Genomic DNA, 17,590 nt, shown 5'->3' with positions numbered 1-17,590 from the left:
GGTCTTGAGACTACAGTCCTAAGAAATGACCCCTAATTTATGACCTCTGACATCAAATATTTGACCCTTCCCATCATCATATAGGGACTGAGTACAGGGGTCACCACTAGGGTACTACAGTCCCAATAAATAACAGGTCAACCCTGTCTCATGTACCTCTCTCCTACAACCTTGTACCTAAACATCCTCACTAAAGTGACCCAAACATTTCTATCCCACCCATCCTCCATGTATTGTGTTCCTCTCCTGCCTAACCCTCTCTCCTCTTCAGTCGATCCAAACCACCCCAGCAGAATACAGTATGTGGTCTTTCCCACTGTCTGCAGAGAACAATGTTGACAAAATATCAACAGCACAGATATTCACCTCTAGATATCCGCAGCTTCGGGTGTAGCTTCTCTGAGACTGTCCCAGTCAGGGAAAGTCATACATTTTTGTGTTCACACGCTACTACATCAGATTTGAAGATGTAGTTGCTGAAATCAATAACTGACTATGATTCATTTACATATCATATTTTAAGCTTGTATTGACAAATCAACAAATCAAACATTTAATGGTGTGTAAATGTAGTATTTAAAAAATATATGTTTTGCAGTATCGTTTTTGGATTGATACTGTGCTTCTTATCAATAAAAAAATGGTTGGATTTCAAAATTATTGCATACATTTTTGGCTAAATTGTGAACAAAGATTCCGTGTTTTTAATCCATGGTTGTTGTCGAAACGCTGGGGAAAATACAAACTCCTCAAACAAGAGAAAGGGGAAAATTGACTTCTGATGCTCACTGGCCCTTTAAGTACGCTCGGTCTTTTCTGGCGTCTCTCGTCATCGACCCCTTTCACTGCGGCTCGAAAGCAGAGCGGACTGACCCGTTTCTGATCTAAATCACTGCTAGCGCTCATTGTGAGATACAGCAACCACTTCTGTAGGCTTTCTGAAACTGCCTAGACCTTTGCAAATGCAAGCAATTAAATGTGTGGTGGTCGGGGACGGGTAAGAATCTCATTGATTAACGTAGAGAATTTCCTCATCCTGTGTGTGTGTGTGTGTGCGCGCGCGCGCGCGTGAGACCAGTGATGCGGTCATGTTTGGGAGATGATTGTAATATAATGTGAGACGTCGGGATGTGTAAAATGTGGAGTTGTGTATTTTCACGCTGAGAAAACGCCCAGGCTGTAGCGATGCTATGGGAAACATACTCGCCTTGTAGGCCATCGGGAATCAGGCTTCATCAGTTCTGATGCGGGCTAAGGAATTTCTAGGCGTTGTTTTATAATAATTTCAATTTACAGCCCTTTCTTCCCATGTTTTATGAAGGAATCTATTCAGTTATTCCGTTTTTATTTTCTTTCAATCATTTACTACCATGTAAGGTACAGTATTTTGGAGTTGGTATGAAAAATGCGAGATGGTACAGCAGGTCTATGTAGATACAGCAGGTCTATGTAGTTACTACAGGAAGCATTGGTCCTTTATCTGACTGATTTAGTCTTTAACTCCCCTAAGCCTAGGCTAAATGTTGATATCTACAGTGCCTTACTAATGCCAAATCCCGTTTGGAGGATTTGTGAAAACTAAGAGTTATTAATCAATCAGAGCATTAGCATAATATATTAATATTTAATCTGTAATTCCCAGAGCAACCCAGAATATACTTTTAGTGGCCTCCCTCCCTCTTTCTCCCCTCTTTCCCAGTTCCCTCATACTCCTTACCCCCAACCCAGCCAAACAAACTCAATGACCCCAAATCTGTCTTATAATAGCACTTAAACTATCAGTCTGTCTCACTACTGCTCCCTCCGTTCATCCACACACACTCATTCTTACGCAGACCATTCACCTCCTACCCTGCAAATCCACCATCAATCTGTTCATATCATTCTGACGTACTGGATACACCGACTCCTAGACACCGCTGTCACCAAGCCTTCCTGTGTTGTGTGTTTGTCGATAACAGGGATGGGGTAGTAGGCGCGTGAGGGAGTCCCTCAGGCAAAGTGAAAATAAGCCAATGTCTGTGTGATACATAACCTGAGAGAGAGACAGCAGACATACACAAACTGAGTACCAGCCTACCTAGAAGTCTACCTACCTCAGCAGCTTTTTTTAGGTTCTCATTATTAGGCTTGTGTTTTCTCTAGCAGTGAGTAAAGCAAGTGTGTGTCTGTCTCTCTTTATTTATTATAAAAAAAAGATATTTAATTGAAGGGCTTTATTGGCATGGGAAACATGTTAACATTGCCAACGCAAGTGAACTAGATAATAAACCATGGAAATTAACAGTAAACATTACACTCACACAATTTCCAAAAGAATAAAGACATTACAAATGTCATTATGTGCAAATAGTTAAAGTACAAAGGGGAAAATAAATATGGGTTGTATTTAGAATGGTGTTTGTTCTTCACTGGTTGCCCTCGAGGCAACAGGTCACAAATCTTGCTGCTGTGATGGCACACTGGTATTTCACCCAGTAGGTATGGGAGTTTATCAAAATTGGGTTTGTTTTCAAATTCTTTGTGTAATCTGAGGGAAATATGTGTCTCTATTGTCATACATTTGGCAGGAGGTTAGGAAGTGCAGCTCAGTTTCCACCTCATTTTGTGGGCAGTGTGCACATAGCCTGTCTTATGTTGAGAGCCAGGTCTGCCTATGGCGGCCTTTCTCAATAGCAAGGCTATGCTCACTGAGTCTGTAAATAGTCAAAGCTTTCCTTAAGTTTGGGTCAGTCACAGTGGTCAGGTATTCTGCCACTGTGTACTCTCTGTTTAGGGCCAAATGGTATTCTAGTTTGCTCTGTTTTTCCAATGTGTCAAGTAATGATATTTTACTTTTCCCATGATTTTTCTCTCAGGGCTGTGGGTAAGACCTGTTTGCTGATCAGCTACACCACCAATGCCTTCCCCGGAGAGTACATACCCACTGTGTGAGTACACACACACACACACACACACACACACACACAATGCATGGATGCAAGTCTGCTTGCCTCTATGTAGTGTTTGTATTTTACATTTATACTATACACAGAGCTGTATTTTTGGTGTCTACTATTACACAGAGCTGTATTTTAGGTGTCTATGCTATACACAGAGCTGTATTTGAGGTGTATGCTATACACAGAGCTGTATTTTTTGGTGTCTACTATTACACAGAGCTGTATTTTTGGTGTCTACTATTACACAGAGCTGTATGTTAGGCGTCTATGCTATACACAGAGCTGTATTTTAGGCATCTATGCTATACACAGAGCTGTATTTTAGGCGTCTATGCTATACACAGAGCTGTATTTTAGGCGTCTATGCTATACACAGAGCTGTATTTTAGGCGTCTATGCTATACACAGAGCTGTATTTTAGGCGTCTACGCTATACACAGAGCTGTATTTTAGGCGTCTATGCTATACACAGAGCTGTATTTTAGGTGTCTATGCTATACACAGAGCTGTATTTTAGGTGTCTATGCTATACACAGAGCTGTATTTTAGGTCTATATGTTATACACAGAGGTGTATTTTAGGTCTATACGCTATACACAGAGGTGTATTTTAGGTCTATACGCTATACACAGAGGTGTATTTTAGGTCTATACGCTATACACAGAGGTGTATTTTAGGTCTATACGCTATACACAGAGGTGTATTTTAGGTGTCTATACGCTATACACAGAGGTGTATTTTAGGTGTCTATACGCTATACACAGAGCTGTATTTTAGGTGTCTATACGCTATACACAGAGCTGTATTTTAGGTGTCTATACGCTATACACAGAGCTGTATTTTAGGTGTCTATACGCTATACACAGAGCTGTATTTTAGGTGTCTATACGCTATACACAGAGCTGTATTTTAGGTGTCTATGCTATACACAAAGCTGTATTTTAGGTCTATACGCTATACACAGAGCTGTATTTTAGGTGTCTACGCTATACACAGAGCTGGCATCCGGATATAAAGAGATGGTTTCCTCTCCCTGCAGCTTTGACAACTACTCTGCCAATGTGATGGTCGATGGGAAACCAGTGAATCTGGGTCTGTGGGATACAGCAGGACAGGAAGACTACGACAGACTCCGACCACTGTCCTATCCACAGACGGTAACGCACACACACACAACATCTAACCCATTATCTTTCTGTGAAGGATTGATTTGCTATCTACTAATCGCAGAAGAGCTATTCTTCCAGTCTGTCCCATGTGGAGTCAGGTGATTCCATGGTTGGTTGATCTCAGTGGTTTCACCCTAAGGTCTGTCTCTCTATGGTTCTCCCCAGGATGTGTTCTTGATATGCTTCTCCCTGGTCAGCCCGGCCTCCTTTGAGAACGTCCGAGCTAAGGTCAGTACTGAACCTTCCTGCTCACAGACACAGGAACAGGGGACCTGCCGAGCCTGACCTAAAGAAGCACATCTATAGCTCTCCCTGGTTCATGTTCTGTAGCTACAGTCCTGATATAGAGAGAGTTTGGCCATTGTGGTTTCAACTCAAAAGCATTACGATGCTCTTAGATGACATCAAACACATTTCTGTGTGCAAAACTCTCTGTATATTACTGGTTCAAAGTGATGATTCACTAAATTTGATTTGGTGTTTTTAAAGGATGTGTGAGATTTTTCAGCAGTGTCTAATGGTGTTCTATTGTATTTTACTGTGTTCTGCTATTCTGTTCTACACTATCCATAATAGTCCTATAAGCCGTCTATGTTCCTAGATCAGATTAGAGGTTTTATTTCTATAGCTCTGTTCTACCCAGCCTTGATCTCCATGTTTGACCTAATGACCTTTACCCTCTGTATGTGGCGTGTCTCAGTGGTACCCAGAGGTGAGACACCACTGCCCCAACACCCCCATCATCCTGGTGGGCACTAAGCTGGATCTGAGAGACGACAAGGACACCATGGAGAGGCTGAGGGACAAGAAGCTGTCCCCCATCACCTACCCCCAGGGCCTGGCCATGGCACGGGAGATAGGTCAGTCTGTGTGGATGTCTGCCCATCCATGCCCACATTCGGAACAGCTAATGTATTGGTATTTGTATTTATTATGGATCGCCATTAGGCAGCAGCTACTCTTCCTGGGATCCAGCAAAATTAAGGCACTTATACAATTTTAAAAACATTACAATACATTCACAGATTTCACAACACATTGTGTGCCCTTAGGCCCCTACTCCACCACTACCACATATCTACAATACAAAATACATGTGTACGTGTGTATAGTGCGTATGTTATCGTGTGTATGCATGTGTCTGTGGCTATGTTTGTTGCTTCAAAGTCCACGCTGTTCCATAAAGTGTATTTTTAGCTGTTTATTAAATCACATTTTACTGCTTGCATCAGTTACTTGATGTGGAATAGAGTTCCCTGTAGTCCTGGCTCTATGTAGTGCTGTGCGCCTCCCATAGTCTGTTCTGGACATGGGAACTGTGAAGAGACCTCTTGTGGCATGTTTTGTGGGGTATGCATGGGTGTCCGAGCTGTGCGCCAGTAGCCCAAACAGACACCTTGGTGCATTCAACATGCTTCTACACCTGCATTGCTTGCTGTTTGGGGTTTTAGGCTGGGTTTCTGTACATCACTTTGATATATCAGCTGATGTAAGAAGGGCTATATAAATGGATTTGATTTGATGTCAATACCTCTTATAAATACAAGTAGTGATGAAGTCAATCTCTCCTCCACTTTGAGCCAGGAGAGATTGACATGCATATTATTAATGTTAGTTCTCTGTGTATATCCAAGGGCCAGCTGTGCTGCCCCGTTCTGAGCCAATTGCAATTTTCCCAAGTCTCTCTTTGTGGCACCTGACCACATGACTGAACAGTAGTTCAAGTGGAACAAAACTAGGGCCTGTAGGACCTGCCTTAGTGTTGTTAAGAAGGCAGAGCAGCACTTTATTATGGATAGACTTCACCTGATCTTAGCTACTGATGTATCAACATGTTTTGACCATTAAAATCCAGGGTTAATCCAAGCAGTTTAGTCACCTCAACTTGCTCAAATTCCACATTATTTATTACAAGATTTAGTTGCCGTTTAGTGAATGATTTGTCCCAAATACAATGCTTGTAGTTTTATAAATATTTAGGACTAACTTATTCCTTGTCAACCACTCTGAAACTAACTGCTGCTCTTTGTTATGTGTTACAGTAATTTCAGTCACTGTAGTAGCTGACGTGTATAGTGTTGTCATCCGCATACATAGACACAAAGCCGCATACATAATGACATGCCACTCAAAGCCAGTGGCATGTCATTAGTAAAGATTGAAAAAAGTAAGAGGCCTAGACAGCTGCCCTGGGGAATTCCTGATTCTACTTAGATTATGTTCAAATCAAATTGTATTGGTCACATACACATGGTAAGCAGATGTTATTGCGAGTGTAGCGAAATGCTTGTGCTTCTAGTTCCGACAGTGCAGCAATATCTAACAAATAATATCTAACATTTCCACAACTACCTAATGGAATAAGGAATTGAATGGAATAAGAATATATAAATATATGGATGAGCAATGACCGAGCAGCATTAGCTGAGATGCAATAGATAATATAGAATACAGTATATACATATGAGATGAGTAATGCAAGATATGTAAACATTTAAGGTTACATTATTAAAGTGACTAGTGTTCCATATATTAAAGTGGCCATTTATTGAAGAAGCTTCTCCTATATGTTGGAGAGGCTTCCATTAAAAAACACCCTCTGTGTTCTGTTAGACAGGTAACTCTTCATCCACAATATAGCTGGGGGTGTAAAGCCATAAAACATACGTTTTTCCAGCAGCAGACTATGATCGATAATGTCAAAAGCCGCACTGAAGTCTAACAAAACAGCCCCCACAATCTTTTCATCCATTTCTCTCAGCCAATCATCAGTCATTTGTGTAAGTGCTGTGCTTGTTGAATGCCCTTCCCTATTGTCAATTTGTTTACTGTAATATAGCATTGTATCTGGTTAAACTCCATTTTTTCCAAAACTTTCCTAAGGGCATTGGCTGATTGGTCGGCTATTTGAGCCAGTAAAGGGGGCTTTACTATTCTTAGTTAACATAATTACTTATGCTTCCCTCCAGGCCTGGGGGTACACACTTTCTAGTAGGCTTAAATTGAAAATATGGCAAATAGGAGTGGAAATATCGTCTGCTATTATCCTCCGTAATTTTCCCTCCGAGTTGTCAGACCCTGGTGTTTTGTCATTGTTCATAGACAACAATAATTGTTTCACCTTTTCCACACTCAGTTTACGGAATTCAAAATTACAATACTACAATTCTTTCATAGTTTGGTCAGATATACTTGGATGTATAGTGTCAACGTTTGTTGCTGGCATGTCATGCCTAAGTTTGCTAATCTTGCCATTGAAAAAAAACAACATTAAAGTAGTTGGCAATATCAGTTGGTTTTGTGATGAATGAGCCATCTGATTCAATGAATGATGGGGTGGAGTTTGCCTTTTTTCCCAAAATGTAATTTAAGGTGCTCTAAAGCTTTTTACTATCATTCTTTGTCATTTATCTTTGTTTCACACTGTAGTTTCTTCTTTTTATTCAGTTTAGTCACAATTTCTCAATGTGCAATACATTTGCCAATTGGTTATGCAGCCAGACTTATTTGCCATTCCTTTAGCCTCATCTCTCTCAACCATACAATTTTTAAAATTCCTCATCAATCCACATGGATATTACAGTTTTTACAATCATTTTCTTTTTTACCTTAATTTAACTAGGCAAGTCAGTTAAGAGCAAATTCTTATTTTCAATGACGGCCTAGGAACAGTGGGTTAACTGCCTTGTTCAGGGGCAGAATGACAGATTTTTACCTTGTCAGATCGGGGATTCGATCTTGCAACCTTTCTTAATGGGTGGATGCTTATTAGTAACTGGAATAAGCAATTTTATAAATGTGTCTAGTGCAGCATCTGTTTGCTCCTCATTACACACCACGGACCAACAAATATTCTTCACATCAACAACATGGGAATCACTACACAAGTTATTGTATGACCTCTTATACCCAGCCTTGGAACTTTGGTTTTCTTAGATATGGCTACTATATAGTGATCACTGTATCCAACAGATCTGGATACTGCTTTCAAGCAAATTTCTGCAGCACTAGTAAAGATCAATACATGTTGATTTCATTCCCGTGCTGTTTGTAACTACCCTGGTAGGTTGACTGATAACCTGAACCAAGTTGTAGGCACTGGTTACAGTTTGAAGCTTGTTCTTGAGTGGGCAGCTTGATGAAAGCCAGTCAATATTTAAATCACCCAGAAAATATATCTCTGTTTATATCACATACATTATCATTTCACACGTTATCCAGATACTGACTGTTAGAACTTGGTGGTCTATAGCTGCTTCCCACAAGAATGGACTTTAGGTGAGGCAGATGAACCTGTAGCCATATTACTTCAACAGTATTTGACATGAGATCCTCTCTATTCTTTACAGGAATGTGTTTCTGAATATAAACAGCAACACCCCCACCACTGGCATCTCTGTCTTTTCTGTCATTGTTAACCTTGTATTGCTACCACTGTATCATCAAAGGAACTAAGTGCGTTTCAGAGATAATCAGAATATGAATGTCATCTGTTACTAGGAAATTATTGATTTCAGCTACATATGTTAACATGGGCTATTTTGAGCACTTTTCTTCTGGGATGCTTCCTTGTTATCATTGCTTTACTGGGAAGCTTAGCAGAAGTAGATATGCTCATGTTATTTATGTTAGTGCAGGGTGAGCTGCACATAGTGGACGTCCTACTCGGGCACACCGCCTCAGTGCTAACAGTATAAATCTGGTTCATAGGAACATGATTACAGCATACAATAGCTGTAGGATTAGCAGAGGCATTCAAGGCAGTTAGAGGGACATACATTACGTTACTTACATTGTGTCTACCAACGACCCTGGTATAATGTACATTTGCTGAAGAATTATGACAACTCACCGTCACAATGGTAGGGATTACCTGAGCTGGGTTTGGGCCATTGATAAGTCATTGTCTCAACGCAGCCTTATAATGGTGTGAAAGGATCCAGGAACCCAAATGATTTGGGTGGATCCCATCCTCCTTATAAAACATGTTTTGTTTCCAGAAGGTATCGAAATTGTCAACAAACGTTACACCCATTTGAGCTGCAATAATCACGTAGCCAGTTGTGAAGAGAAAGAACCCTGCAAAAGCGTTCAATGCCACGATTCATTGAGGGCACAGGGCCAGATATGATGGGTATTTTTTTTGTGTCTAGCAGAGAGTCAATCAGCTCTTTAAAATCCAGTTTCAACTGTTCAGAGCTGTCCTTCATAATGTCATTAAAACCCACATGGACTACGATAGATTCAATTTGCCCTGATGTAGTACATTCAGGAGCAGCTTATTAATGTAATTTACTCGAGCTCCGGCATAGGAACAGTCACATTTCTTACCATGGAGCTGCCCAAAATCACGGCTGGCGAGAAGGACGAGGAAATCCGCACACTCTCATGTTTCACAGGATGGTGCAGGCCTCCGACAGATGGAGAGGCACCACTCAATTCAGAGCAAGGACGGAAGGTTGCCAACGTCGACTTTGAAATTGTAGGAGTAGGCACTGTGGCCGCAGACACCGGTACCCCCAGCGACGAAGGTGCAGGAAGATCAAGCTCCTGGACGGCGAAACAATTCATTATTTGTATCCGCTCCGGACCTCTCGGTGGGAGTGTAGACTGCTTTGTGGGGGGCAGCTGTCTTTAGCTTCCACGGCTCGTGACATGCGACCATTGTTGATTGCCTTGCTCCTCTTGCTGTGCTCCTTCGACTTCACTGTAAGATGGAGGAGCTCCGGGCAACACCTGCCAGTCGGATAATGACAAACGACAAGGCGGAGATGCATCCAACAAGCGCAAACGCCATCCAGCCACCAGCGTAGAAAAGTTAATCATTCCACTCTGCGATTCCCCAGTTTCTTACGTGGGCTGGCGACATGCGTGTTCAAGGAAGCCACCTCATGCCTATAATCCTTGGCAAGCAAACAATTGCCGCATTGTAACTCTGAGTGATCCGGTTTGTCCTGAAACAAAGCGTAGACCGAGGGCTCCATTGGAAAACTCATCTGGGACTAACTTCGTTAGCTTGATGGCTAGCAGCTTAGCGGCTCTGTCAAGCAGGCTTCAACCTGTCTGTTAAGCGGGATTCCGGGACAAGAAATAACAGTCCTAGCTGTTAAAAGCTAACCGTGTTGCGGAATCCACACTAAAACAGGTTCAGTATTTATATTTAACGAATATTGGTTATGTTTTAGTCAAATATAACAAACCGAGTATTTCCAGCATGCAGTGTTCAGCTGCGCACTCTGACGTCACATTCGGTGTGATGATTTGGGGTCTTGGCAGATTTGGATTTGGTTAATATGCTATGCTATAGTGCAGGGGTACTCAACTACTATTTGAGAAGGTCCAATGACACAAATTTCCTAGGTGGCAAATGTCCGGATGGATATCGTCCTTTATCGGCGCTGTGGTACAGCGTAGTAACAAACCTAGTCGTCTACGACTTAGGAAACATGTTAAATAAAATGTACATTAAATACATTAAATGAGACTAAGACCTTGAATTAATTTCAACTTCTTTCGAATGAAAATGTGCAACATTGCTGAAGAACAAAAGTGGTTGCATAATTGTCTAGGCAAAAAGTGCAGTGTGAACCATTGTACATGGGCCTTGAATTAACTTATATTTTTTGTTAAATAAAGTGCATGTTTTCTGAAGAACAAAGGAGAGTTGAACAAAAATAACTATCTGAATGCACAGAATGTTATTGTGGGCTATTCATGTATAATTCACTCTGTCTCTTGCCAAAGCTTTGAACTTTGGCACAAATGGTGTGAGAGCAACTCTGAGACACTGGTGCAGGTGTTCATTGGGGAGCCTGGTGCGGTATTTGTTAATTGTGGAGAAGGCTGATTCACAGCTGTATGTGGAGCCAAACACATTCAGGATGTATAGTGCCAGTATCTTGAGAACAGGGACATCAGCTGCAGGCACCATCTTTCCCCAGAAAGTGACAGGGTCACAATCACCAGCATGCTCCTTTAAAGACACATTTTCTTGCAGCTTAATCAACTCAATTTCAGTGATGTAACATCTACCCATCTGAAGATCTGTTTGGCTTCTTCTGACAACTTTGTCACATTTGTGACCAAGAAGGGTTCTGGATGAGCAGCAGCAGTTCTCTTCCAACAGAGAAGTGTGCCTTGAAGTTATCCATCAGCTTCTGGATGAAATCTACATGGTTGGAAACCTCTGTCTCCTGGAAAGCCCAGACTGCTGTTATCATATCACACACTGTGTTGTCCCGTCCCTGCAGCTTAACATTCAGTTGATTAAGGTGTGATGTAATGTCTGTCAAAAATGCAACCGTTTCCATCTTCATCTTCCAAAAACTCAAACTGAGTTGCCTTGTCACTCTTGCACTGATTTAAAAAAAAAAAAAAGCTTTGATTTTCTCCTGAATGCCCCAAAAGTTTTCCAAAACCATGCTTTTGCTGAGCCATCTGACATTGTTGTGCAGTAGTAAGTCATCAACTGGCATTGGCCTCTGTCAGAATGCCTCGGGTGACATTGTAGGGATGATGTTGCTCTCAAAAAGTTGATCAGTTTCATTGTCGTCATGACCTCAGAATACTATTTTCCCAGACTGGCACACAGGACAGATTGATGGAGGATGCAGTGATATGATGTCAGGGTGGTCCTCTTTCAAACGTGCAACCAGTCCCCTCCCTCTTCCTGTCATGGCTGGAGCTCCATCTGTGGTGGTGGAGACCACAGACTTCAGATCTAACCGCCTTTTTGTCAGCATCCCTTTGATGACCTCATGGATATCCTCTCCCTGTGTGTGTGTGCTTCTCGATGTGTTAAGCCCAACAGCTCCTCACAGAATTCCTTCTTTGTTTCGTTATAACACCTGACAAACACCAGAAGCTGGGCATTATCAGTGTTATCTGTTGATTTCATCCAGAGATAATGAAATGCATGTTGCATTCTGAATGGCCGCATCAAATGGTGAAGTTAAATCTTAAGCTAATATTTCAGTTCTACTCATTGCTGTGAATCTGACAGCGCGATCTGTTTTGATCTTTTCTCTGAGCTCATCCTTTTTGTGTACCTTCAAGGAAGGTGTCAGCATCTTCACACATGCATCCTTTTACCATCTCAGCGTCTGAGAACGTTTTTGTTTTCCCAAAACCCAAGCTATCCTCAGTGAACACTCCATTGCACATTGTTAGTCTGTCAGGGAATTGACAAGGACTTTGGTGGACCTTTTTCATATTGGGATTTGAGTTGGTTAATCTTGTTTGTTCTTACCTGTGTGTGGAGGGGGGGGGGGATACATCTGATCGAATTTACTATGCCTGGTGTCATAATGGTGCCTAACATTGGCACTTTTCACAAGAGTTACGGACTTGCTGCATATCAGGCACATTGGTTTTGTGCTAGTTGCAGGGATAATTAATTAAAAACTGTTCAGTCTGGTCGTTTTTCAATACAGTTTTTAGTGATTTAAAAAATAAAATAATTGAAGCCATATAAACAAAGAAAGAGAGTAGTTACCAGTATATCTGTGATTATTAACAGTTGAACTGCGGTCACATCTTTCTGTTTCTTTCTGCCTGCTTGTCCCAAGGTTCCGCGAAGGTTATTTGGATTGATGTGATTGGGTAAGACGGGGCCTCTTGTATTTGCATATAACCACGCTATTGGATTAGACGGGGCACTTGTAGAGGTGGGCGTTGCTTCATGAGAGAGCGAGAGAGGCTGCTGCGCCTGGTTTTTTTATTTTTAAAGCTGTCTAACGAGGCACACCTGTTAATTGAAATGCATTCCAGGTGACTACCTACTACTGTACCTAATGACGCTGGTTGACAAAATACCACGAGTGTGCAAAGCTGTCATCTTAGCAAAGGGTGGCTACTTTGAAGAATCTCAAATTTTATGGCACTACTCAATGACATGGATCCCAATCTCAAATTTACTATTGAAAGTGACACTCAACGCGTTCATTACCTCGATATGTGGATTGAGAAATCAAATGGAACCCTGTTTACAACTCTGTATCGAAAAGAAACAGACAGAAATACTCTATTACAGGGGGACAGCTTCCATCCTGAGCCATTAAAAAGAGGACTTCCTAGAAGCCAGTTTTTCAGACTGCGCCGTATATGCTACTCCAATGATGATTATCTAGAAAAAGCAGCGGAGATGCGCATTAGGTTTCTAAGAAGAGGCTATTCGCCACAATGTGTGGATGAAGCTCTTCATTTGGCATTGGGTAAAACACGAGATGAATTGTTACAAAAAAGACCCGCTAAAGCAAAAGAACACTCCGTTATGTTCACAACCACATATACTTTGAATTCGCGAAAAGTGGGAGGTGTGGTTAAGAAACACTGGCATATTTTATCATCGGACCCAGCTTTGCCGGCTGAATTCAAGAATCCACCACTCATTGTATATAGGAGAGGTCGCAATTTACGCGATAAACTGGTTCATGCCAACTGCCAGCCACGAAAGAAAATCAGCCAGGCTCTTCTACGCCCTCTACCAAATGGTAGCTATAAATGCAGAGGATGCGCACAGTGCAACAATATGATGAAGTGTGAATATTTCTGCCACCCCCACACAGGTAAACGGTTTCAAATAAATGATATCATTACGTGTACCACCACCCATGTTATTTACATTATTAAATGTCCATGTGGGCTGTGCTATGTCGGTAAAACCTCCCGCTCTCTCAAACAGAGAATTAGTGAACACAAAAGTTCAATCAGGAGAAACGACAGGGATTATCCAGTCGCAGTACATTTTAATGACCTAAAGCATGACATTTCTACCTTTTAGATTTTGTGGCATAGAGAAAGTCAAGATATCAGACAGGGGAGGTGATATTAATAATACTCTGAGCAAAAGAGAATGTTTTTGGATTTTCACCCTCCAGACATTATTTCCTAAAGGACTTAATGATGAAATGCCTATGTATGTTATGTTGTGAATTTAAAATATGTTCCTATTTAAGATTACTTAGTTTTTTTCGTATGATGTACCCAATGATTAATGAAAACTTGCTATGTCCTCGTTGTGATTCTATGGACGTGTTCGGTGCGTCTTGTCTATACACTTGTAATATTTGTGAAATGCATATTGTTATGTTTGGTAGCACTTTTTTATTTTTCCTTAGCCTCCAACTCCTTTCCATATGTGGAACGGATGTGGGTGGGGCTAGGTCTACATAGAGGTGCTGTTTTCGAAAATTCACAAAAGCTCTGACGAAGGCCGTTGGGCCGATACGTAAGCTTATTAAATACCAGTGATACTATCAAGAGCAGTGTGCGGTTTCTTTCATCCTGTTTTAAGAATCTCAAATATAAAATATATTTTGATTTAACACTTTTTCAGTTACTACATGATTCCATATGTGTTATTTCATAGTTTGGATGTCTTCACTATTATTCTACAATAAAGTATGTGTGTCCAAACTTTTCACTGGTACTTTATATTTAATAAATTACAGCGTTTTCACAAATGTGATGATATAATCGTGAAGCCCATTCAGAAGATTAGGGGATATGATACGGAAGTATAGCGGAAGGGGAGGTTACTTTCACAGGGTATTGCCCCAAACAGCAAGTGACCCTCCTGTGCTTGATGTCATATTTCTGAGTCTGTACCTTTTTTTTTAAAGGGATAGTGCGAGATTTTGGCAATTAAGCCCTTCATCTATTTACTAAGTGTCAGATTAAGTAATTGTTAAAATACTTAATTTGATTCTAGATGTGTAATAAAGATGTTTGTTTGTTTGTGTGTGGTGGTCAGGTGCTGTGAAGTACCTGGAGTGCTCGGCCCTGACCCAGCGAGGCTTGAAGACGGTATTTGACGAGGCCATCCGTGCTGTGCTGTGCCCCCCACCCGTCAAGAAGAGGGGCAAGAGGTGCACAGTGTTCTGAGGGTTCTTATTGTTCCAGGATAAACCTCCAACATAGTGGCCATTGTCATGACGATACATCTGGTACACTAAAACATCACCATAACAATCACTACTTCTCTTCGGGACAAGTCCTAACTTGAAACACCACGTAACGGCAATTTAACTGCCGTTTGTGTAAATAATGGATTCATGTCAATGGAATATTTGATCTCAAGATAGGATTTAGCCCTAAGAGAAATAAATACTGGACTTTTTTTACAATAGGAAAACCATTTGATCAGGTGTAAAGATATGTGTTGCCATTTGTTTGTTTTACACAGAGGAAAACACTCCTCTGTGGACAGTTCAGGTGTCTACTCTCACTCATACAACCCTGCTCCCTCTCAGTCCTGTTTGCTTGAGTTGATACAGGACTCAAAACAGCCTGTACTGTGAATCTGTTGCTCTGGGTTGAAGTTGCCCTAAGGTACAGATCTAGGATCAGCGTTCCCGCCTCAAGTCCTAAACTTGACCATTATGGGGGGAAAAAACACATGACCTTAGATCAGTGATTAGGGGCAATTTCACCCTACTCTGTGAAGTGAATAATGTGACAAACAGACAAGCATGACAAACATGGGAGCTGTACAACCTGGCTACCTGAGGAATGCCTCTGATGGAGGTGCTTGCATTGGTTTAAACAATCTGTCTTCATTTTCCAATTATTTTAATCTACTCATGCATGTCACTGTATGTGTGAGAGAGTAAAGTTTCAAGCAGTATCACGTTTCTGGTACTATTACTGTATTGTAGTGATAGACAAGACTTTGCTACAAACTGTTGACTCAACAAAAGGGAAATGGATGATCACAACCATGGTCTGTTTTATGTGTTACACAAACTAAGTCTAGTGATAATGTACAAAATAATATTTAGAGGAGGAATGCATTATGGATATATCTATTTATTATGGACCTGAATATTTAGCTCTTTAATTCCTAAAGAAAAGGATAATACTAACCAGGTTTCCATCCAACCTTTTTAGTGGAAACACTTTCATGTGCAAATATTGCTATATTAACCATCATATGGAATACCCACACTGCATCTGTGAACCGTTGGCTTGAGCGCACATGCCCATACCAGAGTGGGCACATTTGCTATTTAACAAAATGTTTTTGAGTTGAATGCAATGGACTTGTATTCGTTTTATTCGGTACATGGGAATTTAACTGCAAAAGTCAATTTTATGCGCCCTACGTCATCACACACAGACTTTTATCTACAAGTCAATTTGATTGAAACACATCTCTGGTGGGAAACTGCACATTTTTTTAAAGTGGATTTTAGAATGTGTGCATAAAAATCTGCCGCCATTTGGATGGAAACCTAGCTAGTAATTCACTTTTAATCTAGAGGTGTCATATCACAAAACAATGTAATTAATTAACGAGTGTGTTTCTGTGGTTGTTGTAGACCTGCACTATAACTGTTTCTGCCCCTCTGGTGGTGAGATACAGGACTGCATTCTTCTCTGTCATCAAATCAAATTGTATTTGTCACATGCGCTGAATACAACGGTTGTGGACAATACCGTGAAATGCTTACAAGCCCTTAACCAATGCAGTTTTAAGAAAATAGAGTTAAGAACATATTTACTAAATAAACTAAAGTAAAAAGTGTTAACACAATAAAATTACAATAACGAGGCTATATACAGGGGGTACCGGTACCGCGTCAATGTGCGGGGGTACAGGTTTTGTTGAGGTAATTTGTACATGTAGGTAGGGGTAAAGTGAATATGCATAGATAATAAACTGCGAGTAGCAGCAGTGTAAAAAATAAAAGGGGTGGGGGGTCAATGCAAATAGTCCAGGTGGCCATTTTGATGACTTGTGTGTTATGGCTTGGGGGTAGAAGCTGTTAAGGAGCCTTTTGGACTTAGACTTGGTGCTCTGGTACCACTTGCCGTGCGGTAGCAGAGAGAACAGTCTATAACTTGGGTGACTGGAGTCTTTGACAATTTTTTGGGGCCTTCCTCTGACACTGCCCAGTATATAGGTCCTGGGTGGCAGGAAGCTTGGTCCCAGTGATGTACTGGGCCATACGCACTACCCTCTGTAGTGTTTTACGCTCGAATGCCGAGCAGTTGCCATACCAGGAGGTGATGCAAATGGTCAGGATGCTTTTGTAGAACTTTTGAAAGATCTGGGGACCCATGACAAATCTTTTCAGTCTCCTGAGAGGGAAAAGCTGTTGTCGTGCCCTCTTCACAACTGTCTTGGTTTGTTTGGACCATGATAGTTTGTTGCTGATGTGGACACCAAGGAACTTGAAACTCTCGACCCGCTCCACTACAGCCCTGTCGATGTGAATGGGGGTGTGTTTGGCCCTCCTTTTCCTGTAGTCCACGATCAACTCCTTTATCTTGCTTACGTTTTGGGAGAAGTTGTTGTCCTGACACCACACTGCCAGGTCTCTGACCTCCTCCCTAGAGGCGGTCTCATCGTTGTCGGTTATCAGGCCAACCACCGTTGTGTCGTCAACAACCTTAATGATGGTGTTGGAGTCGTGCTTGACCACGCAGTTGTGGGTGAACAGGGAGTACAGGAGGAGACTAAGCACGCACCCCTGA

The 17,590-nt window shown here is 41.4% G+C and overlaps 1 protein-coding gene across 2 annotated transcripts; it reads left to right on the top strand.

Annotated features, from left to right (window-relative positions):
* Positions 1-834: 834 nt before the first annotated feature.
* On the top strand, positions 835-15,881 carry LOC115152909 (ras-related C3 botulinum toxin substrate 3). 2 transcript variants are annotated; one of them, XM_029697837.1, is made up of 6 exons: positions 835-997; positions 2,859-2,930; positions 3,982-4,099; positions 4,277-4,339; positions 4,812-4,971; positions 14,865-15,881. In XM_029697837.1, exons 1-6 carry the CDS (start codon positions 963-965, stop codon positions 14,993-14,995), a joined length of 579 nt encoding a protein of 192 aa, XP_029553697.1. In that variant the 5' UTR covers positions 835-962; the 3' UTR covers positions 14,996-15,881. The 2 variants fall into 2 exon arrangements, with proteins under 2 accessions (XP_029553697.1, XP_029553698.1); XM_029697838.1 differs by having other exon boundaries at positions 4,812-4,975.
* The last annotated feature ends 1,709 nt before the right edge of the window (positions 15,882-17,590 follow it).

The sequence above is a fragment of the Salmo trutta genome, chromosome 18 (genome assembly GCF_901001165.1).
Source record: "Salmo trutta chromosome 18, fSalTru1.1, whole genome shotgun sequence".
Lineage (NCBI taxonomy): Eukaryota > Metazoa > Chordata > Actinopteri > Salmoniformes > Salmonidae > Salmo > Salmo trutta.
The sequence above is the reverse complement of the archived record's forward strand: the minus strand, read 5'-3'. Positions and strand labels throughout refer to the sequence as shown.

Coding starts and splice junctions, on each gene's coding strand:
- LOC115152909 (XM_029697837.1), top strand. CDS start 963: ATGCAAGCAATTAAATGTGTGGTGGTCGGGGACGG. Junction 998..2,858: donor TGTGTGGTGGTCGGGGACGG/GTAAGAATCTCA, acceptor TTTTTCTCTCAG/GGCTGTGGGTAAGACCTGTT. Junction 2,931..3,981: donor GGAGAGTACATACCCACTGT/GTGAGTACACAC, acceptor CTCTCCCTGCAG/CTTTGACAACTACTCTGCCA.